Source organism: Strongylocentrotus purpuratus, unplaced genomic scaffold (genome assembly GCF_000002235.5).
Source record: "Strongylocentrotus purpuratus isolate Spur 01 unplaced genomic scaffold, Spur_5.0 spur5_scaffold_2, whole genome shotgun sequence".
Classification (NCBI taxonomy): Eukaryota; Metazoa; Echinodermata; class Echinoidea; order Camarodonta; family Strongylocentrotidae; genus Strongylocentrotus; species Strongylocentrotus purpuratus.
In genome coordinates, this window is record NW_022145605.1 from 37,969,560 (window position 1) to 37,995,421 (window position 25,862).

The window sequence follows — 25,862 nt, forward strand, 5'->3', positions numbered from 1 at the left end:
AAACGATCATGAAGTGCCTCAAAAAAGTAAAACTCTTTGAGTGGCCGATTGAACCATATTCATTTTCCCCAGTAGACTGTTAGTGTTATACAAACCGTTAGGAAAAACGAATTTTTTAGAGTTCGATTTCCAATCATAAATATCTTGATAACCAGACAGGCGAGATGGGCGTGTAAAAGTCATGGTTTCCTGACTGACCTAAAGGTTTATAATTATCATTGCAGAGTGAGCTAAATCCCAGATTTTGTTTCAGAATCTGAGACAAAGTTACCCAATCACTTTAAAGGGAAAAAACACTCATAGGATATGACAAAAGCGCTAACGTTTAAGGTTGCTTTTACAGTCATTAGTGGAGGAAATATTTCAAATAGTGCCTTACAGTGTGAACTGGAAACAACCTTAACGAATCAGGAAGTAACTGACTTTGAAAGAAACCGATGAGTTTGTTACAAAACCAACCTTGGCAGGGATGTGTCCTTACCGTAACAGTACGAAAATATTTATCCTTGACTAATTGCGTTATAGGCTCCTATAATGCTCTGTAATTGCTTTTTAAGATGATATTTTAAAGATATTCAACTCTAGTTAGAACGGTATTGCGTTAGTCACAGATTCTCAATTTTCTTGCAGGGGGGTTGCATTTTGACAGTTTATGCCTCCACTGACCCATGTGTCATTGCATGTTATTTTTTAATATTTGTTTAAAGTATACACTCATATTATTTGAATATCTCTGTTTTTGGCTTCTTTTTAATTTAAAATGCCTCATGTTCGTGCCGTTAATGTACACTGTCGCTCATATAGGTGGAATATTTTTGTTTTACCCCAATTTATGGAATTATTTTAAAAATAATTAAAAAATAATAGATCTAGATAATAGTATACATACTCAGATTTTATTGAATAATAATTTGCCAATGTGTGTTTTGAGTGACTGCTAAAGCATGTGTATGCTACTATGCTTATCAGCTAGGGGACCTGCGCCCTCAAGTCATAAATGACAGTAATGAGGATTAATGCCCCACAAAAGGGCACTAATATAGCACGTCGACACGGTTTTGATCCTGGGGCCTCACAGTTACGAGGCCATTGCTTTGTCACTGAACCATGAATGTACGTAGCGGGGGATAGGGTAGGGGGCAGTTTCCATAAATTAAAAAAAAACACAGAAAATGCAATAAATTTTCAATAATTTATTGCATTTTAACCCGGTCCCCAACATAAACAATTCCTCTGGAAGGCCATGCGTTACGGGTCAAGGCATGGGCACACAGAGGATTTTTTTATGTTGGGGACCGGGGTAAAATGCAATAAATTATTGAAAATTTATTGCATTTTCTGTGTTTTTTTTTATTTATGGAAACTGCCCCCTACCCTAGCCCCCGCTGCGTACAGTCATGATTCAGTGACAAAGCAATGGCCTCGTAACTGTGAGGCCCCAGGATCAAAACCATGTCGATGTGCTATATTAGTGCCCGTTTGTGGGGGCATTTAACCTCATTACTGTCATTTATGCCTTAAGGGCGTAGATCCTCTAGTTGATAAGCATAGTAGCATACACATGCTTTAGCATTTTAAATTTTTTTTTTTTAAATAATTCCATAAATTGGGGTAAAACAAAAATATTCCAACTTTATGAGCGACAGTGTATGAAGTCGTGTTGTCCATTGATTTTCAGGACCCAACCCGGCCATTGATTAGGAGAGTGTGGCCAACCCGGTTCAAATTGGGCACAGTAGGTCGAATACTGCTTATAGTAGGCAAGCACACAAGAAAAGAATATGCGAATTACCCAAGTTGGCCAAACTATGTGTGTATAGATGGCTCTGGTGCATGAGGACAAAAATAGGACGCCCTCTTGATAACAGCGTTACTCTTCAAATCTGAAACCTGAATCCTAATTTCCTATTACCGCTCCACTCAAGACCATCGTGTCACTTTTGTATCACATCCTGCCCTGTTCCTCGCCAGGCGTTGTATTTAGTTCAAATACCTCGTCCAAGGATTTAAACCTCGGAACATCTCCCTTAAAAGCATTTCGGATAATCGGACGTTGGATATAAAGTCATTCTTTGGTTCGTGTTGTTCTGTTTATTGCAGGTTAACATGCACCCCGTCATTGTGGATGGAGGAAGTTTCAGTATACTTTCATTGAGACTAAAAGCGTCCATTAATCGATGCTTGCTTTGGATTTAATTCAACGTTGGAGGAATGTCGCATGGTATTCATTAGAACGACCGGTGAGTAACTTAGGTTCTATCACCTACAAAGCGAGGCTAATGTATAACGAAAGGGAAGTTGACATTTTGTTAGGGCAGCATTAATGAACGGTAAACTCTGAGGTGGAGTTTTTAATGTTGGTTATAGTGTGGTACGGTATGTCACTGAAACAGCTCCACTAGGATTTTAGTGCCAAAGTTAATTTTTTTTTTTTTTTTTTTTGCATTTTTGGATTTATTGGGGTCCAAGCTATCAGAAATTGATGGGGTTCAAATTTTCCCGAAGACACCAAATTTCCCTATTGCGCGTTATATATGCCATTTTGGCGTCCAATATGGACCCCCAAGGAACTGAAGGAGGGGTCTGAAATTTGAACCCTATCATTTTTGGCCAATGGGACACCTTTTAAGCCAAAACAGCACAAACAACAGAATCAACTCTGGCAAGGAAATCCTACGGGGTTACATACCATACCGCACTATTAATATAGTACGCACATGTTTCGAGAGTAAATTTGTCTAGAGCGAACCGATTCGAGCTTGATTCCCGAAAGGGGGCATAATTTCTAAAGGGCATGTAACCCCCCTCCCCCCACGATCTATGTATGACGGATATTTAAAAATGGATTATACCAAATTGTCTTATAATGAATTATCCACATTTTCTTTATAATAAAATTAATTTCTGTTTGACTTTACATTAAGCGAAATTCCAACTGAATATGGAAAATGGTACTCTCACATCACGTACATCAAACGTCCATCGACATTTTGTAAATCATTGTTAAATATATTCTCGATACATTTGAATGTAAAATGTGTAAATCATCTGACTTCCTTATATATACATTGCGAATAAAAATAAGTTTACCCTACTTTAGAAGCTTGTAATAAAAAATGTTATAATTTATGTGACCTTGAATCATATATCATGTCTAATGATATAGTACTTTATTCATAATTGTCCTGCAACGGATGACTGACCAGCAGGCTTTTCAAAAAATATTGTCAAAATCCTCTTGTACCAAGTTTGGGCTGAAGCAATGAATGTAGGTCAAAAAGCATTATGTTTGTGCTATCTCATTCCAAAAACAATTGCTCACTTATATTCATTGATTTTTAGGCAGTTGAAAAGAAGAGTAAGGTTGTTAATATCAACTCAAACTCAAGGAAATGCCAATTACAAGCAAATTTTATGATATTCTCTTCGTTGTGATGACTACAATTATGACTTCATTCTTACCCCTTGTTCACGGTAACCCTTCTCATTGAGTGATACACAATTGATAACATGTATCTAAGATGTTCTCTCTTTGTGAAAGCCTACTGTCAATTTATTTTATGCTTATCATCATATGTGTTCTTTCTTGCATTTCTGTTTAGTTACCTTTGAGTTTTCATTCACTATTCGAGATAAACACCTAATGCTCCTTACGCATATGAAATGGCGCAGCGGACAAGTGAGCAGAGAGAACTTAGATATCTTGAGACAAGCAATTAGTAGACTGTTCAAAATAATTAAAGATTATCCTATGGATTGAAACGAGGTTCAGTGAAATCCTAGATAATTATGTTGCATCATTTTAAACAATGAAGCACTGAAGCACGAGGCAAAACACGAGGCAAAATTGAACTTTTAAAAGGATTTAAGACCAAAGAAGCACACGCATATGGCCTGACCCACATTCGTTCCATCAGCCCAAACTTGGTATATACAAGGCGATTTTGACAACACTTTTTAAAGCCTGTGGTGCTTAGTCACCCGTCTCATAAATAATATGAATTGGGTTTCATTGGACAGAGAACCAATTACTCTTCATCATGAAATAAATTTTTAAGTCATATTGGTTACGAATTTGTAATTAGGAGCTACCAAATTTGGGTACACTCTTTTTTGATACGCACTGTTTATATATATATATATTTGTTCGTCATGACCGTTCATCTGATTATATAGTTGCATATTATAAAGCTAAAACGTGAATTTCCATTAGCGCACACGGACTGTATTTTTGGCCAAATTGTACTAATTTTGAATCGTTTGAAATAATTTACAATACATACGTCTTCGAGAATACGTAAACTACTTCTATAATTTTAGTTTATTTAGAATTTGAAAATGATTTTGTTTTCTTTCTTCTGCTTCTTCATTAGCCTACTTATTCTAATTTATTGTACCTGGATCTTAGTCACACTCGTTCAAACTTCAGCTCCATTGCTATTATTAATTTATACTCCCATGGCCCATTTGTCCTTTAAACAATTTGTCACTTTGAACTTCGGTCGACCTTTTTCATCCTAACACAGCCAGTAGCGTTGTGCTAATCAAATGCTTTCCGTTTGCTGTCGGTTTAGCCTCAGAATATGAATACCATCCAACCGAGGGTCAAATAAAGTTGATGTTTTTCGTGATTTTTATTAGGGAGTGTGTATGATTCATGCGCATGCACTCCACCCTGTCCGCCCAATTGTTGAACCCCAGTCATGCAGCAGTGTCCTTATATCTCAACAACAAATATCAAAATCAAGTTCCAGTTACACTATTCAAAATTGCTGAAATTTTTTTGGGTCTTTTTAAACGTAATTGCTGTGCAAGAGGGCCCAGGGCGACAAGAGACCAAGTAATAGTTATAATAATAATAATTACAAAATTTGTCCGAAAAAAATGTCGATTTCGAACCGCTTACGGAAGTATATTTTTCTTCTTGTTGCTTAAAAAAAAAATCTGTGTCACTGAGCTTCTAAAAGCTCCGGAAATACATCAATCAATCTCGGAGGCCTACATCTAAAGCAAGAATCATTTATCTTATACTCTCTATTATTGTTATGTGTTTATTACCAGATAATAAATTTCAAGTTCAAGTTCAAGTTCAAGTTTAATTACATGTCAAATAATAACCTTTAAATACCCATTCATATTGACTTTAAGAGTGGTCATCCTCGTGTTTTGCACGTCGGTACTCCATACTATCGTGGACATCACCTTCTTAAATGCATTACTCCACAACTCGTCAAATTTGCCACTATGATCGGGGTCATCTTCTTTCCCATGGGATTTATAAGAACCTTATCAAATGCCGACTTGTCTCTCGAAATATCTCGAGTTTTAAACACTTCTTTTTAAATCGGAACATGATACGCGTGAAACTCCGATTCCATATTTTACCCGATTATCCGGTGTCAGCGGAGAAATTGGAGACGGTCGGCTACGTTCTCACTCTAAGATTATTTCCAATGATTGCCCCTTTTGGGGGGAAGGATTTAACCGCGATCCATATTTCATGAGCGCAGTTTACAGGTCGTTTGGTGTCATAATTATTACATTAGAAACGTCGTTGATTGTCATAATTTATTGATGGCGTTCTTAAACCCCTTGAAGTATTTATCTGGCGCCCCCAGGCTCATCCTTAACCCGAAGAGGACTGTCTTCCGTCCAATCACATCTTAATCATAGCAATAAACATAAGTTTGGAATTTTGTCAGGACTATGATACATAGATTATAGTTATGTGAACAAGCCTAGATGATGTAATCATGGTTTAATGGCGCAGGTATTGATTCAACATTGAACTATTCACACTGTTCACACACCAAGCGAATCATGAACAGGATGATGATGTTGTTGATTATGATGATGACGACGACGATGATAATGTTGATGTTGAGGATGATGGTGATGATGTGGATGATGATGATGATGTTGTTGATGATGATGATGATGATGATGATGATGAGGTTGATGTTGATGATGATGATAATGATGATGTTGATATCGATGATGATGATGATGATGATGATGTTGTTGATAATGATGATGATGACGATGACGATGATGATGACGACGACGACGATGATGATGATGACTATGATGATGATGATGTTGATGATGAGGAAGAGAGATAGATAAAATAGAGAGACCATGAGATAGAGATGAATAAAAATAACAAATTATAGGTAGAATGCTAGAAAGAAAACATGCGAGGGTGAGCGAGAGGACGAAACTGTGACACTGATGCATAGTACAAGGTTGGGTCATCGCTATGTTTTGTACAATCAGATTTATAGAAGAGGCAAGGAGTCACTGGCATAGGGAAAGTATGAGCCTTCACTATAAAATTATGGTTTCATTGGCAACCGATACAAATATAACCTTACAAAGTGAAAACATGACAGGGGAATGATATACGTGAGAAATCTAAGAATATCTTTTGTTTTTATTGCTATTTTTTTTCTTCTGAAGTAAAACATATTTTGTAACTGGAGATCATAAAGTTGGCACCTTGCTGTTTTGTGGGGGCGTACTCTAGCAGGAAGTCTGATCTTGGAAATGAAATATCATGGCAATCTTAGTTATTCAAGTGTTTATAGAGAGGATCTTCTGTGTTATGAAACACACTGGCACATCGATTTAAGTGGGCAATGTATAAACATAAAATTGTTATTGCGTTCGATATAGATAGAAATGTTGATGAGAATGATCACTTATATGACGTTGGCATATTAATAATGGTAATGATTATTAGTGCAATATTTGACCATCTCAATAATACATTGTGATGTATATCATGACTGACTTCCGAGCTCCTTCAGGGGTCTTAAGGACCCACTTACATAGTAGCAACGAAGCAAACGTGCCTATCACATTGAAATTTACATTTTCATGTGCTCCATTTTTTCGTGTTTCACGAAGAATAATATACCTTTAGTTTCAAATAGATTGTGAGACCTTTTGAAAAGTACATTCGAAAGTGCGAAACGTTGGAGTGTTATTAACCAACACCTCTGCACTTTCAAGACAAATATTCCGTGTTTTTGTAGGAGCTCATATTATCAACGAACAAGTAGAGATAAACAGATTGAATTTAGTTATATTTTCGAGGCATTTCTATTTTATTCTCAGTTGAGATAGAATCTGTAACATGTCCCTAAACCAATGTTGACGTCGTGACAAAGAAATAGCCGTTATTGACTGACCCAGAAAAACACGTACAAATACCTAACCTGTATCAGGGGGTCCCAGGCGAGGATGGGGGGGGGGGGGGGTATGCAATATGAACGGAGTAGGTGGAATATATAGATGTAGCTGTAAGCATAGCATTATCAGAGATGGATTCATGGGCTTGTGAGGATTACGATGCCGATAGCTTTCTGACAGTGAATTTTTATGTGTACTTCATAAACTTCATGAACTTATATCTAATAACATTAGAATTATGACTGTTGTAAATAATTAAAATGCACTCGACAGGGGCGGATCTAGCTTTTTGCTAAGGGGGGGGGGTTTGACCAAAATAATGACGATGCAGAGCATCGTCCACGAGCCGCGTAGCGGCGAGCCGATTTTTTTTTGGGGTGTTTATTTGAACCCCGTAAGTGATGTTTTCCTGGCATCTATTAACACAATGGAGACCATAAAAAGCAGTGCATGATAACGTCTTTTTATATCAAGTAACAGCTTAATACACAGTTATATCCAGCCTTTTTATCATGTGTTTGGTTAAGTTACCAGATGAGTTGAATATCTTCTCACAATATTTGCACTTGAAAGGGTTTCTCTCCAGCGTGCGTTCTTTTTTCTTTCTTTTTTTCTTTCTTTCTTTTTTTTTTTTTTTTTTTTTTTTTTTTTTTTTTGGGCCGCCCAAGGGGGGGGGGGGTTTGAACCCCCTAACCCCCCCCGTAGATCCGCGCCTGCTCGATCGTTATATTAAACCATGGAGGTGCATTTTCAAGGATCACCTCGAGTTCATTAAACCCAAATCTTTAAACATCTCATCAATAAAATGTCGACTCAATACGAAATGGAGGTCGGTGATTGTGGGTACGCGAGAGGGGCTGGGGGAGGGGAGATGATTTTTGTTTTCGTTCCCTGATCTCTGAAATCTCATGGCAAGAGCTCAAATAAATAAATAAATAAATACAATTAGGTCAAACCAATCCTGTCTTCCTTCTTCCCATCTTTTTGACATTCCTTCATGTAAATGAAGAAATATTCTTGCAATAATATACTTTATAAAATATGAATATTTCATTATTCATCCAGTCTCCCTGATCCGTGAAGAGGAATCAGATCGATTATCATAAATATTTTATATCTGTAATTACTTTTCTAAGCCTAATTTGTTTTTAACCTACGTCTTCAATATTTCTAATGTAGTTTTCGTTTCAATTTCAATAGCATAATCTTTGAAATACGATTTTAAATTGCCTAATTTACCTTTCTGAAAGACTTTTCTGCGATTTCTTCTTGTTCGTACCGCTTTTTAAGTTTCATATACAATATCAAACTGAGTGTTTGTTTAATGTTTATTTGAGTAATGATGCGTTTAATATTAATACAAAATAAAGTTATTTCGAAGGTAGAAGACCTAAATAAGAGGATTAGTTTTGTGAAATTAATAATTTATGTTCTTAGTATTCTAAAAATAACTAAAACGACTATAAAAAAATTGGACCGAAATCTGTTGCCACATCTTCGACTCTTTGTGTAGTCCCTTGTGCCTTTATTTGTGTCTAGTTCTCTTGATTGTTAGTAGAGTCTAAATTTTCATGCGCATTTCATTACTTTGATTATCTGCGTTAATATTTGTTAACCAATTCAGATTTTATTTTACACAACTCAAAATATCTATTAAACAATCAGTATTTCTAGACAACTTATTCCTTTCTTCCTCAACGAAATTGCGTGACCGGTTTACTCAAACATGATCTGACACACGAAACATGAAACAAAATCATTCTACACTTAATTAATAACAAAAGACAGTATCGTCAAGTGTAATCCTCTTGTAAAGAAGGGCCTCGTCAAACACAACTGTTTTTTTTTTATCTCTTAGATAGTCATTTCCAACCAGGAAGGAAGTTGTACATGTGTATTTTTGTTTCAGAGCGATCCAAATCTAGGTGTTTGTTACTATGAATAGAATGTAGCTGATTAGCAAGGATGTGAAAGACAACTGTCCAAGTATTCTGAGGTGTTATCATTGATTCCCCGCTAAATTAAAGGGGTAACATAACCCGATGACTTCCACCGTGCATATAAATGGTACGATCACAGTGTCGCGGGTGAAAAGGCTGCGGTATTAGTTGTAGAATAAGCGATTATGTTTTATTTATATCACAATAGACTAACTATAAGGGTATATGCCATTCTTTTATATCTCGGAGATTAACTTTTTCAGAGCAAATTTAAAAAAAAAAAAAAAAATTGGAGAAATGTTAATCAGAAAGTCTGCGCACATATAACTAAGATATATCAAAGGTGCGATTTGCACAGTATTACAATCAAGTGTTGAAGATTGATAATGAAAATAAATTAGATGGAAGACCACGAGGAAACAAGACAATTGTGAATGTGATTAAGCGGTGACCACAAACCACATTGTATATTTTACATAGGTACCACTTATAATAATACTAAGAAGACAATATTGAATTGGTCTAAGATATAGTTAAGTAATTGCTTTCTAGACACGAGGTGAAAAGAGAGTAGGCCTAGTTTCAATTTCACATCAACAAAAAAGAGATATATGTACAAAGGTTGATCATAGGAATTCATAATTGTATCCATTGAGAAACCCCTTGAAACTTATTAAAGTAGATATTCATTGATTTTAAATCTAGCTTTATTTTCATTATTGCAAAGTTGAAACTTTGATTCGAAAAGGTTATCAAAATTCAATGCTTGGAAACATTCGAAGTATGATTATTATAAATTACAAAACGCTTAAATACAGCCCCGGCATAGCACCTGAATAGCTCTCCGAACGCTGCTGAGACGTGTGAGATCACAGCAGGGACATCATTTGCACAAGCAGACGATGTCCCATGACATCTCACACATTTTCAGTGCCTGTGTTTTCATCTTCTCTTGAGTTCTTTCTCTTACTTCACTACCGTCAGGCTAAATGTATAATCTATTGCCTCACTCTAAACCCCGCGCATGGTTTTATTTTGATGACAAATGCAGCGATACAAAAATAAAGGAATCTGTCGCTTGTAAACAAAATAACACGCCATTATACATTCAGCTGCAGACACCGCGGTATGTTCGGCGTTTTAAGAGGGAACAAATGCCGTCCTTAATATTAATCCGGGGGCTTTTCAATTTGAAAGTCTGGTTTCTTTGATTGTTAATTAACCCCTATCCTGTGTATTTACAAGCAAAAGATTTTAGTTATCAGAATCGGGTCATGTCCCCTTTTGATCGGTTTAACGTGCCAGTACATTTATATACACTAAACTCATTATAATTTGACAAATAATAGCTTTGCAATTATGTTCATTCTTTATGGGATGTCGTCTGCTTGAGCAGTATTGGTCCCTGTTGTGACGTCATTAAAACATCGTTATTTTTCTGGTGAATCTCTCGTATATCCCAGCTGCTATGGAAGTGGTTGTATTTTTATTTTTATAAATCACCCGATATGTAGCTGTACGATGGCCATCTGTTAGCTTACCAGTTTCTAGTGATACATTAGTTGACATATTTGTGATTTTCTTTGAATTTCACTTTTAAGCCATTGACTACTGACTTGTCTCATTTCCATAGACCTTTATACAGGAGCCATCCGCTTCCAGAACGCAATGGGTTAGGTAGATGCTGATGCAAACAATTAGATACTTCGATAATTCTGTATTGGTTAATCATAATGATAATAATAATAATAGTGGGTTCTTGTATAGCGCTCATGTCAGTCAGATTTGACCCTTCTGGCGCTCCCGATCATCACCCATAATCACCCTTCAATGTACTGCGTATTAGTATGTGGCTTAAAATGTTAATATGGGAGAGGGGATGAATAGCCCCCAGCATTAGAAAATTGAATGATTTGTGTGTAGTATGAAGCGGCGATGCCCTCGAATTCTGCAGCAATCCATTTTTGATTGACACTATAGCTCCTTTTTTTTTTAATACCGTTGATTCTTGATTTACGTTTTCCTACATATCAAAAGTTGATCACTTTCGGAAATTTGAATTCCGGCTGTCATATTTTAATTTGGTGCATAAAGTGTTAACCTATGCTAATCGTTTCGGAATCGCGCATCTAATTAAATTTGATTCCATACATGCCCCCATACCACGCTTCTCTTGTCTGTTTTTAATAACATGAGTACATGTTGTAATGAACCGCTTCCGTTAACCAGAAATGACTTTTCGATGCCCAAGGTTATACTTTGTAACACTCTGTTGTGGGGCCTAAAATCCATTAAATTAACAATGAATCACGCATAGGCACACCTATAGGTTAGAAGCTCAAGGGCATGTTTTCATTGGCTATATAAGCATTGTCATCATGCGATGATGGGGTGAAGGGAGAGTCAAAATATGGTCGCCTCGTTCATTGGTAAGGCCTTGTCACACCAACGAGACCGACATGAGACCGACAACAAACCGAACAGGAAGAGATCTGATCGGTCTGGAATCGCTTTGGAGTCGGTTTGGCGGTTTGACAGAGGTGTAATAACACAATCACAGTCACAGTCACATTACAACGACACCAGACCGACACCAGATCGACAACAAACCCAACAGGAAAAGATTCGGTCGGTCTTGAATCGGTTCGGAGTCGGTTGTTCGGGACCGAGGTGTAATACTACAGTCACAGTCACACCAACGAGACCGACACCAGATCGAGTACAAAACTGAACAAAAATTCATCATCATCATCCCGGAAGGAAATGTTCGGTTGATTTTGAGTCGGCGTGGAGTCGGTTTAGCGGTGTAGCCAGCTCAGATATTTTATTGCGCGCACACTACACAGTGAAGTGTACCTGGTCATGAAAAAGCCGTTGGTTATTAGTTTTTTTTTCAATTCCTGACAATGATCGTGTAGTGAGGACCTATTCAGAGACGAAATTCTATTCATTTATCTATCGGTCATAATTTTATATACATTCAAACATAGAAAATTGTTTACTCACATTAATAGATAGGCCCAGGTAACTACATTATATTTATATTTCTATTATAAAACATTAATAAATCGGTTATTATCTACAATAATATGATATACATTATATAAATGATAATTTTGTTTAATTCTTGGTTAATTCTAGTACTATTTACCTGATTGATATGTTTTCTATACACTATTATAACAAAAATTGAATTAAACATATAAATATAATTTTATATGATATTGAGAAAAGACGTTTCAATATTATGATTGCCCCAAAATGTAAAACGTATAGATAAACCAGCCAGCATGTGCAGTTATCATTCAACAAATATACCTATAAAATCTATTTTTATTCCTCTGGAAATGTGGAATATTATTGACTAATGTTTCTTGTATCGTTTTATCTATTTCAAATAGATACATTTATGTTGGTCATGAAGTTTAATCAACTTTAGAAAACAAAGATCAACATCATATCCATCAGGCTCCTATGAAATCCGGATTATTATACAGTGAATGTAGACTTTATGGGCATTCTATTGATTATATTCATCTCGAATCAATAACATTTAATTTATTTTGCAATGATTACTAAACACACTACTCAGAGGAAAGATTTAGATAACTGTCATAAATGTATCAACCGCTCCATTTCGGATGGGGGATACATTTGATAAAGTCCTACTCGAAATAATTTGAATCTTTTACCAGAAGATTGTTTGATGAGATAGGCATGATTGATGAATGCATTCAAGCGTAATTTGAAGGAAATTACTATCGTCTTGACTATTCGATAGCTCTATGTATTTCATCGTCTGTCAAACCATCTTGGTGTTTCCGCGTAGGTGTACTGTCTACTTCTACAGATGTGGTTTAGTGTTCGTTGACCCTCTTCGTGGAAGTCGTTTCTCTCTTTCTCATCCAAGTTTCTCCATTCTGCCAACATACTATTCCCTTGCCTATTCAAGTAGATATATCTTCTCTCTCTATATATTTTTTTCTCTCCTATTATCACTTTTTCCCTCTCGCCTCGCCCATCACTAATTGATAAGGACTAAATCCTGTTACATGGGAGTACTTTGAAAATATATTTCAGTTAATGTCTGTATCTCTCTGATATCCCCCCCTCTCTCCCTCTCTCTCTCTCTCTCCCCCTCTATCTCTATCTACCCCCTCTCTCTCTCTCTCTCTCTCTCTCTCTCTCTCTCTCTCTCTCCCCTTCCCCTTTCCTTCTCCCTTTTCGTACCTCACTCTCGATGTCCACCCACTCTTTTCACTCCCTCTCTCTTTCTCCATAATTATCTTTGTATAAAACTAGTATTGGGGTGATTAAATATCTCTTTTTATTCCCCTCCCCCAATTCTCTCCTCTTTCTGTATCTACCTCTCTAGTTATCTCCCTTCTTATTTTATCTTTTCCCCATATCTCTCTGCATTTTCTATTGATTGCCACTTTTCTCTTAGTGCCTTACTCTACAGTGTTCCCCTATATCCCTCTCACTCTCACCCTCTCTCTCTCTCTCTCTCTCTTTCTCTTTCCCACTTCCTTTTACACCCTCTCTGTGCAGTAATTTACAACAGAGCAGAAGTCATGCCCGAGGAATACCTCGCAGGTGTAACGGTCAAACGGTCAATCAAAGCACCACCATTGGTCTTAATCAAACTCACCCCTCTAAATGACCATTAGTTAAGTCAACCCATCACCCGTCATCTTGTCTCAGATTTGAATAATTCATTCGTACGATTGACCCACGATTGTTGAGGCTATGGAGTCTAGCTTTCTATCAAAACATCTCCATGTCCCGTCCACTTCAGTGTATGATAACAAACATTTGCGTAGGAAGTCTCCCAGGGCATTGAGACATGTATATTGAGTCATATAGATTCGTAAAATCCAGGTACTTTTCACCAGCTTTTATTTCCAAGATGTATACTGTCTTGAAAGTGGAAGTGAAGGTGCGAACAGGCGATCATTTTTTGCAAACTGTTTATGATTTATAAAGTGTGATTCGTTTATGACCACATTAGTACTTTTTCGTATTCTTCATTCAAATAAAATAGTGAATCTAAAGCTGCCCGGGTTCTTTTTACGACACAACACTACTGTATGCAATCTTATGAAGACGTGAAGTTCGTTCCCTCATGTTAGTCTTTCTCCCCTCTCTCTCTCTCTCTCTCTCTCTCTCTGTCTCTGTCTCTCTCTCTCTCTCTCTGTTTCTCCTTCTCTCTCTTCGACTTCTCGAACCCTCTCCCTTCTTCTTTTTTTTGTCCTTCTTCTTCTTCTTCTTTTTTTCTTCTTTATCTTTTTTTATCTCTCTCACTCCCTCTCGTCCCTCTTTTTATCTATCTCTTCCCTCTTTTTATCTATCTCTTCAGCAGACGAAGAGCATGTTTCTAACTTCAGAAACAACAACATTCCTCATCGTACTTCACTCTTTCAACCACCCCTCCCCTCCCCCTCCCCATCCCTCTCCTCTCTTCTCTGTTATGATTCTTTGGCTTTCTTTTCGTTTATTTTCATAACATGATTAAAAAATGTGACTGTTTGCAGAACATGCGCGGACAAACTCCCACTTTTAATCTCGTTAACTTTATCTCGTCTGTTGACGAAAGAGCGATGAAGATTCACGCTATACCGACACAACAAACTGCCAGACTTGTAACACAATCACCGGTAAGGCACCGGCTCGCATTGTAACATGCTCCAAAACTTCCTCAAATTAGATAGAAATGAAAAAGCGCGAGCGCTGGACTTTCTTCACAGTCCTCCCGTGAGAGCACGCACTCTCCTGTTGCGTAGGGTACACCCCCTAATCTCATCATAGCCTGATTTCATTCTCACTTTGGGGGGAAAGGGATGATTGTCAACAATTTTTGAATAAACTTAATTATCTGCGTGTGCCTGGGGGATAGGCGTGTATGAGCACGGGGGAGAAGGCTGGTCGATGAAAACGGTGGAATGCTCGCATCGCGGAAAGTTCATTGCACTCTCGGAAAAAGAGCGAGCGACCTGGCTTGTTTTCGCGTGTGATTTCAATTCAATCAAATTGGAGTGGATTATCAAAAGAATGATTAGTTCTGGATTATCACATGATTTGGTTGAGTAACAGGTTTGTGAAGGAGAATAAACATTGACACTGTGGATTTAGACACCGTTTGAATTATAACTTTATCGTTAGATTATTATCATTCAGTTTGTTGATATAATTCTTAACTAATCAATCCCCATACAAAGTCAATCAAGATTATAATTCTGAAAATGAGGTTTTCACTGGAAATTTATCAGATCGAATAACTTTTAGATGCTCGATGAAAAGCTGTTAAGTACATAGTTTACCTACTTAGTTTGTATTTCATCAGTTATTCATATACATAAAACTCCTGAGAACGAATCAATATTGCCTGTGTAACTTCAATCTATTTGCGCAAAATACAATTATCAAAAATATACCCCATGCGTGCATATGCACCTGTAAATCATCGCAAAAAGCTAAAAGAAAAGTCATCCACCCTGTCCTTACTTCGGAAATCGATTTTTATGAAGAGGTCATTCTCCCAGTGGGTAGTTTTGAGGCGTAAGCTTTTTAACTGTCACTGTAATTAGATTGCTTGCGCAAATAACAGAATGATGACAATGTCGCTATCGTGTAGCAATCGATATCAAATTTATCCAGCTGTCTTCCTGAGGCCTCTCGGAACATGAGGGCGTCTTGTCAAAAAGTAATTTTCAGGAGTCTTTTTATGCTTCGTTTATTTTTTATTTTTTTCTCCAATGTCTATTACTTGTCCGTGTACATTCCTGGAGCTATGCTTTGAATTGATTACTCTTGTGTCAGGTTGTGAAATTAAAAACTCTCTTAGGAAGTCTGTTTGCGAACTAAGGACTTAAAATTGAGTTAAAATGCCACGAAATAATCCATTTTCAGTCCATCTCTCCCTTGCCGCTTTTTAAAATAAAAGATTATAAGGGCACGTTGGACATTTACGACAGAATATTAATGTGAACCTGAGTTGAATAATATCAAGACACACGCTTGTCCATTTGCTGTTACATCATAATGTGAATTATATTTGTAACATCGGATACAAGTACTCCTACAATAATTGATGTTATCAAAGATGATTAACTAGAAAAGAATCACATATACCATTGTCGTAACACGATGCTGCTTTCCATAATCTTTCCAACTTCGAAGTGATTTTCAAATGGTATTTTTGACATTCGGGTTGCACTCTTAAGCTATAAAGCAATATCTAAGGAAGGTCACACAATTATTTTGATTTTGATTTTTTTTTTTTTTTTTAATTTTTTTTTTTGGTGATTTGTTTTTTGGGGGAGGGGTGAATTTTGTCAATGTTTCTTTTTTGTTGCTATCACGTAACAAAATAACCTATATTTGTTACACCGTAACATGTAAAATTCAGCAATGATTATAATAAAGGAGGGATAGGTTAATAGGAAAGCAAAATATGGGTCTCCAGCCCAGTTCATCGCTTTGTAGGCCATCATCATCAACTACCGCAATGTCATTCAATAAATCGCCGCTCTGTAATTACTGGAAATTGACCGGTTTCATTATTCAGAGACAGGTTAATTCGTTTTTATTTGCAATTGGCCTGTGGATAACTACAGACCATTACTCACAAGCGTGGAGGCAATATAAACTAGACATGATAGGAAACAATTACAGCGCAACTGAATGATTTTCTGGGGGTTCGCTGGCTTATTTATTACAATTATTACATTCCCAAACGATTTTCGTAATGCGTGGGAAATGTTCTTTCCGTTTTAAGTGCATGACGGAACGGACCTAGTTGTATCGTGATTGTTATGCAGTCATGCCAGAGGAAATAATAAATAAGGATTTGAAATTACCTTCATTTATTTGTATAAAGGAAATAAAGATTTATCTAATAAGGCAGAGCCGGCCAATGTTGGTTCGGTGGTGGTTATTTATAAGTGTTGCTGAAATTCGAAGATAGTCAGACAGAGGCGTAAAATTGTATTACTGACATCGCAAAATGAAATATCAGGAAAGAATAATGTTTCCACTTGATATTTAACCAACAAATACCAGAACGAAAACCATGAACAGCCTTCTCATTGCATACAAACACCTTGCGACTGATCGATACCTATTTTTATTTTTTTATTTTTTGTTTGGGGGGGTGCAATTTTGTATTTGTTTGATAATTTCGTTAGTTGGGCACCGAAACGCATGGAATTGAAAGTATTAATTTAGCCGCAAAATATCACTCGTCTGGAAAATTGATCTCATTGGTATTTAAATATAGTGAGGTTTTAATTAGTGAATAAATCATTTGCTTGATACACATAATCAGATGATGCGATGACTGGTTAAAATTCTAGGAAAGCTTTAGAAATTCAATTGTACTGCCGCTTTACGTTATTTTAGGGCATAAATGACTATAAAATACAATCATAAGTTGATAGGTATTCATCTGAAAGGTAGTCCCACTTGATATCTAAATTTCGAGATTTCATGATTGAAATTATCAAATTAAACCCTGCCATGGTTATAGGTAATTGAGTGTTACTTTACCTTCCAAATCATATGAATAGAGTAATTACAAATGATGAATTGAAAGCTTACATTCATTATTTATCTTTATCCATGCATTCTCATGATGAATGTTTTCAGAAATGTATACAATTTAATTTTTAAACTAATAGGTATTACATGTCTTTATGTATTTCACATCTGTTGTGTATTTTTATGCATTTTACCTTCTACGGCGTAAAATATTCACATGCAAAATATATCTAAAATATATCTATCTCCGGTGCAAGAGGATTTATACATTTTGCTGTGAAATATTTACCCTTGGCGCCTTATCAAATTCAAAGTGCCTATTTTCAAAACCACTCTGCATATCCACGGATTGGAAGGCATGTAGGTATTCACCGCGGCAATGAAAACGCCTTACTGATCCATAATGTAAACGATTACAATTGAAAGGGAATATTGCTCCTAAAAACCTTTTATGACCCTTTTCGCTTGAATAGTAACGATGGTAACTACCATCAACCAACACCCATTTCGAAAAAAATTGTCATGCGAATGGCACAACTGAATACCTTTCGCCAGCCATTAATATGTTTAATAGCATTTTTGTATGACAGATACATTGCTATGGCAACAATTTCCATCAAATTAATGGTTTTGATATCTCCCTTTCTTTATTTCTTGTTTTCTCTTTCTGTCTGAGTAGCTCTCTCTCTCTCTCTCTCTCTCTCTCTCTCTCTCTCTCTTCCATGTATTCTCCCTTCTATATCTCCGACACACGCTTTGATGATGTTAGCACATTCTTTAGAAAAGAGTAACTTTATGTTCTATACATCTATCAAAATGATAACTATGCTGGAATATAATGAATCAAGTGGTGATATTATTTCGTTTGGTATATCTTATTCGCTTTCAGTTTGAGCCAAAATGAAGTATCTTTTTCAGTTGTGGATGGATATAATAGCCCCATTATGATTGTAAAGTTAATGTGCCTTGCGTTTCCGAGAGTCTTTCCTTTTGATACAAACACAATTCATAGAGTGAATATATTATCTTCTTTCATTATAATTCGAGGATTTAAAATTCATCATATCCGGGAAACTGGGAATTTGTAAACATAAGAGGATAATAATGGCAAATATGTTCTCTCTAATGGTTGCTTGCTTTTATTCCCTCTGGTGATGAGAATTGGCAGCTTACGGATAATGATGTTTTACCTCCGCTTGGATTCTTTCGATTCTCGGTCCATTTTTTTAATAAAGAATTCCCGTATCGCCACTTACCACCTAGCTTGTTTCCGCCAAATTCTAAATTGCGTCATTGAATTGAGATCATTGGACTCATAATGTCTACATCGATACATTTATTTCCACCATGACACAATTTAGGGAAATAAAAGCATTATAATTCTGTGCCAAGCCCTGGTGCGCTGCGCCCCTCCAAGCGTCAATGCCCTAATTAGCTCATTGGCGACATTTAAAAGGGTAAGTTATTGCATCGTAGCCCCCAAAACTGGAAGCATTCTGACGTTACTTTGTAATGATAACGCACTTCTATTTTGCACGCTGTCTAGGGTAGAAATGGTGCATTGCGTGGTAATTATGGAAATTTAATTACAGTCTCGTTATTTCATTACCGCGTCAATTAGAACGACCGAGTTTTGGTTTGATATTTCGTGTCGGGAATGTGACAGGTTTATTGGATAATAAGATAAATATTTACATCAATGCAACAAGAGACTTCTTTCGTACAATGATATTAGGTGATTCATGCGTTCGATAAAATAATGTGTCGTATACCATGTATACAGTGTTCTTAAACAAATTGATCATATCGATAGTATTCCTGTGTTAGCTTTAATATAAAAGTCGAGTCGGGCAGAAGGGAGAGGGGGAGGGGTGTAAAAATTAATCTTTGTTTGTGTTAAGATCTTTCAACTATAACTGTGTATCATCTGCTCGTGACATGGTGGAAATCTTTCATGTTTTTATGTTCTTCATAACTGCTTCTACGATCATGTGTATGTGTTTATGTTTTTTGTTTTTATTTGGATTATGTGTTTATATTCAAAGAAATAAAACTGTGTGTATGCTAGAGGAATTTAATAGTTGAAAGAAGATTATTTGCAGAGATGGGGAATATTGATCATCTCAACGAGAGTGTAACAGCCTCACCCAGTATGTTGGTTAAGAGTCGTACAAGTCTTATCCAGTCTGTTGGTTTTAAACAGAAATTTGCATTTTACTCGAGCTGTTAACAAAATATACCCTGGAGTATTGTTACAATGACCTGAATAATATCGTCGGCTCCTATAACGAATTGATAAGAACGCATAATGACTCTGGCTAACATTTGCATTTTACGACGGGAGACGGGTGACGATCTGAATTTGTTATTTATCTCACACCTTGCTGTAAATTAAAGTATTCGGTTAATTAAATCTCCCTGGGGTTAGTTTGAAAAAGGAAGGGGGAGAGAGGAGGAGAGGGAGAAAGAAGGGGGTGGAGAGAGACGGGGAGAGAGAGAGAGGGGGGAGGGGAGAGGGGGAGGGAGAGAGAGGAGGAGAGGGAGGAAGAAGGGAGATGGAGAGAGACGGGGAGAGAGAGAGAGAGAGAGGGGGAGGGGAGAAGGGGATGGAGAGAGAGAGGGAGAGAGATGGGGAGGGGAGAGGGGGAAAGGGAGAGAGAGGGGAGGGAGAGGGATGGGAGAGGGATGGGAGATAGAGAGACACGCACACTAACACACACACAAACACGCACACAGGGAAGAAGGAGTGTAATGGAGAGAGAGGGGGAGGGTAGGATAAAAAGGGAGAAAGAGAGTAAGAGAGAAAAAAGGGGGAGGGAAAGGGGGAGGAGAGAGGGAGAGAGAGAAACAGAGCATCAACTCTGCGATGAAGCTTAACCAATGATCACCCGGCAAGAACATGTTCTCAAAGGCTCTCAAGAAAGTTTCCATATCCAATTATCTTGCCTATAGAAATCACACTTGCGAGTATGTGCTTTACCATTGTGCCATGTACACATATTTTGTATACGTGACGCACAGTGCTACCAAACTTGCCTTAGGATAATATATTCCAACGCCTTTGCGACCGTATTCAAGAAAATATGATTACTTTCAAAAATGAAAAAATATCTATGACCGACTCTTTTGTTTCCTGTGTTTTGATTGGCAGTTATCTCTGGGAATTTGCACGAAGTGTTTTCATTTTTATTGCACAAAAATGACTTATTACACTTGTCTATTAATGTGTTGACAATATTTTGTTTCTGTTTCATTTTGATTCCAGGTGCCTGGGAGACAAGAGAGCCTGCGTGAAGCAACCTGCCAAGAATCACCAAGATACCAACAGATGCAGGACGCGGAAATGTCTGGAGATCCAAAGAATACATTCATCAAGTATTAGCTCACCGAATGAAGAGATGCAACACGTTATACCGTAACATTAAAGGTTTACATGTAGATCATTTGACATGTTGATGGAAATCTGATGATTTATTACGTCGTCCGTGAGGATAACAATCGCCGAACTTAAATCTCTCTTCGTGTGAATATATCTGACTAGAATTGAATAAGAAAAAACAAACGTTTGGTCAGACATGCTTCACTGCTATTGCATGGCCGTTTATTATATTTCTTCCATGACGATGCCCTCCGCAGCGTTCTTTGCAGAGGAGTGATTGTATCACCGATACGGCTCATGCGTCTGAGAAAGAGTCTTTACAAACAATTGGACTATTTCGATTCCCAATGATTTTAGACGGGGATGATAGCACCAGCGGTTTATTGAACAGTGTTTAACGCGACTTCATAACTTCAAAACGCGGTATGTGATCATTACGTTCTACCCATTAGAAGGTTGAAGTTTGCTTATGGATCGTGGGACTCATCTTAGAATTAGTGTTTAAGGCGCTGTTTCCTCACCTGTATGAAACATGTCAGGGTGTGAGTTCATGTAGGGTCATCAGCTCCATTAGCACAGTCTGCTTGCGGAGGATTACTGGAAATTATTGATTTTGTGTAGTCGTCTGTTGACGAGGAAGCTGTAAGACTTCGACTTCGCAACAACCAACTGTTGGAGGCTTCACCATCAGACGTTTTCGGATTTATTCTAGATTTTTCGCGCGTGTATAGCGGGAAGTAATTAATCATTCTTGATGTTTTATTCTGAGCATTAATGGTGTGGATGTACAATGTCTGAATCGTTCAATGACTCAGAACCGGACTACAAGCCCGAGGCCCCGTACATCATCGCTGGTATGGCGACAGAGATTCCCATAGCCATCGCAGCGACGTTCGGTAATGCCCTCGTCATATGGGCCGTCTACTACAACAAACGACTTCGCTCCGTCACCAACTACTACATCGTATCCCTGGCCATCGCAGATATGATGGTTGGGATGTTTGCCATCCCGTTCTCGCTGGCGACGAACGCAGGGCTTCCTCATAACAACTTCTACGCGTGCTTGTTTACGAACTCTTTCGTCGTGGCTCTCACGCAGAGTTCCATCTTTGGTCTACTCGCAGTGGCCCTGGACCGGTTCTTCGCCGTGACGCGTCCATTCAAGTACAGACGCGTTGCGACCTCCAAGTGCGCCATCATGATCCTGCTCGCGACGTGGGTCCTGGCCTTCATCATCGGACTAACCCCTCTATTCGGATGGAATATGGGTGAACCGGAACATGGCTACTGCATTTTTGTCGAACACATAGATCTTCGCTACATGGTATACTTTAACTTCTTTGGCTTTGTTTTGCCGCCATTAGTCATGATGCTTTTTGTCTATGTGAAAATTTTCGAAGTTGTGCGTATTCAGTACTCTGCAATATCTAGAACAGTCGTAGGAAGTCAGGACGACATGTCTCGGAGACGTTCGCGGCTCGCTGTAAAAGAGGGGAACGCGGCGAAGCTTCTAGCCATCGTCATTTTACTATTCGCTATTAGCTGGCTACCACTTCACATTACTAATTGTATTTCGTTGCTATGGAAACCGGTCCCTTACCCGATCCTTCTTACCGCCATTATTTTATCGCACGCAAACTCAGCGATGAACCCAATCTTGTATGCTTTCAGTAACCGTGAGTTCAGGAGGACGTTCCATAAGCTCATCTTCAAAGTTGTTCTATGTGGCATCATCCAGGTGCAGAACTGCGATTCCGGTGATGACTACGCCGGTATGACCGCTGGTCCCGATGGCAACGAGGTCTCGCGGTTCCAGGGTAGCGGGTACCAGACTGTGAGGAACGGTGTTCGAAGCTCCCCTCCAACAACGACTCCGTCACCAACTCCGAACTCGGTCAGGAAATCTGAGATATGTCTTCATAAAATTGAAAGAAAAAAGAACGGAAGTCCAAAGTCGAGAACTAACGGTCAGGGCAGTACTATCGATAGGTGAAAAAAGCTCTCTGCAATGAAACTTGAGTGGTATTTGATGTCTAAAACATCAAACCTGAACCATTATTCAAATGCGTCGATTACAACGTTTCTATATTGCGTTCGCCTGGTAATTAAGCATAATATGGTGATTACTTTGTTGGTGGGATGTACTTAAATTGTATAAGAGTAATTGTATAATTCAAAAGAGGAGGCACGATGGCTCATTGGTACAACAGTGGTCTCGTAACCGGGAGGTTCCGGGTTCGAAACCAAGACGATGCGCAAGTGCCCTTTAGTAAGGCATTAATCCTTATTACTAAGTCTCTCAGAGAGGACTTAAAGCCGTTGGTCCCCTGGTTGCTGACTTACGAGCATCCACACGCTTTCTTAGCAGTCAGGTCAAACACATAAAGAGAAGCACAAAATTGTTACGAAGTCCAGTTAAGTCCGTTTACATAATGAACCTTGATATAAGAGCATCATTCCGTTGGCCCAAGGGGAAGGTAAAACAAAAAATTGAATCTCTTGCCTTTTTACCAAAAGTTCAGTACATTTGTGATAATACCGAATTGGCACGATTCATATAGTAAAATTGATTGAATAAATGAAACGAACGAAAAACTAGATATATTGATAAGAAGTGAGAGCAGCAGTTTTGTAAAAAAGAGAGTTGGAGAAAATTAAATAATATCATTTCCAATTTCCACCTTAACCTTGATTGATTCTGACACACACCATTCGAGAATGTTTCAAATATTATTTGATTGTGTCGAAACTGTTAGCATCGAATATTGTAGCTGTTATAACCATTACTTCAATGTCTTTTGGTAATGCCAGAATGCCCACATCGAATGTAATTTTAAGGTAATAATCGTTAGACCATAATCCTGACCACATAGCACCTTTTCTTTGTATTCGTAGTGCACAGTTGGCTGGGTAGTTGGTTGGTTAGTTGGATGGATGGATGGATGGATTGCTGGCAATTTAACTTTCGTGTGCTAAAGCCAGAAAGGAAGTGCTAGAGCCAGATACGAAGGATAGTTGGGCTAACTTGAAACGTACGGGTTACTGCTTTTCTAGCTTTAAACATTTTATTGTATGTTGTCTACTTAAAAGGTTCAAAGCTGCACAATTCCTGTTTATTACGACTTAAACCTAAACACTGTACTTGATTTAATTGTATGTCTTCATCCGTGGAAACCGGAAAAACACTTATTACAGGTTCATTAGGTTCTCTAGTTTATCTTAAAGAGGCTTGATGTTTATTTTTGTCGTTTAAGAATAGTTTGTCTTTTGTTCATTAATTTCTTCCAAACTAAAAGTTATGGACATGACGGCTGTGTTTGGTGCTATTATGTAAACTGCAATTTTGGTTATCATTTCGAAGTTTATATTTCACGTATTATTTTATTCATCAATGATATCGCACACTTCAAATCTCAAAAAAATTATCTGCAAGATTAGAAACGAAATAGACAACTTATCAAAAGCTATTTACCTGAAAGCTAATAGATATTACCAGAACTACAAATAATTGCGTAAAGGTATTGCGCACCACGTCCCGAGTATCTTAATAATTCTCACCTTGTATTTCGTGCTGCACGGCAGGTTAAACATTTTTTACAGAGCTTTGAATGAATAGTATTTTACCAACTTTGATTATAAAAGGAAATTGTCGGCAAATGTTAAAGCCTTACCAAAATGTGTATACATTGCATTAAGGAGGCCATAGGGTAGGAGGCCGTAGGATAGGAGTGCTCGCTCCCCCTATTCGTGTAATTAACTGGTTGATCCCTGTCGATACACCCTCAAAACCTTCCGAAAAACTCATTTAAAGCTTCCATGGATATCAAATCAGTCCTTCAATCCCCTCCAAATTGATGGAACCATCCACGTGTGGTATGACGAACCATAAAACCACGACCCTTAACTGAGACATTTTTGGTTGAAGATGCGACCTGAAATCATTGTGTTCTCCCTGACAAGTCACGGAAATTAGATTTCATCAGGGAGATTAGTTTCGCGCCGTCCCGTTCGCTAATAAAATACAAATTGAATTGGCGACAGCGGACGAATAAAGAAAGAAGAGAAGAGGTGAAACTTTGAAGAGTAGATTTTTTTTCTCTGTTTCTGGGATCCTCCAGATGAGGTTCTAACATCGGTTTATTGCTTTGAGGGTATCGGTGTATGTTTATGGGATAAAAGAAATGAGAAGATTACTTTAATGAGGCATCTTAACTATAATTATATCAATGGTGATCTTTTTGTTGCCGAAAATTGATTTAGTTTCTAACAAATGGGTCGCTTTCAAACCTTGATTATGAGGTAATAGAATACAAGGATTATACGACTATATAAATTGCCGATTTAATTATGAGGTATTACAACGTATTATGTTGTCCTGGGAATATCTTCTTTTGTTAAAGCATTAAAATGCAGTAATTAGTTGCTACTGAAAGGGCGTCATTTGGTACCTTCGGTATCGAAACCCTTGATTTGGAACAAAGAATACCATGTGCATTAAACAAAATCGCCAATTAACTACTTAGATGACTTGTGAAAAATATGTAGTTTAATCTGATTTCACGATTTGAATACCAAACTACACTGTTTGTTCGATTTGCATTGAAAAGAATGTTTTTTGTAAAACAATGGACGAACTTTTGGAAATTAATCGAAATGTGTACGATTATGGATGAAATTCTCAAATATTCCGTTTCATGTAAATTACCATGTTCTTATTTTACATGAAATATCTTACAGAGGTGGTTCTATTGAAAGATTTTACAACTTAATATACAAATTACGAAATAAATGTGAAATGATCTAAGATAAAA

At 37.5% G+C, this 25,862-nt stretch overlaps 1 protein-coding gene across 1 annotated transcript; it reads left to right on the forward strand.

Annotated features, from left to right (window-relative positions):
• The first annotated feature begins 1,729 nt into the window (after positions 1-1,729).
• On the forward strand, positions 1,730-25,862 carry LOC577813 (adenosine receptor A2b-like). The gene is made up of 2 exons (XM_011676212.2): positions 1,730-2,240; positions 20,938-25,862. Exon 2 carries the CDS (start codon positions 21,842-21,844, stop codon positions 23,042-23,044), a length of 1,203 nt encoding a protein of 400 aa, XP_011674514.1. The 5' UTR covers positions 1,730-2,240; positions 20,938-21,841; the 3' UTR covers positions 23,045-25,862.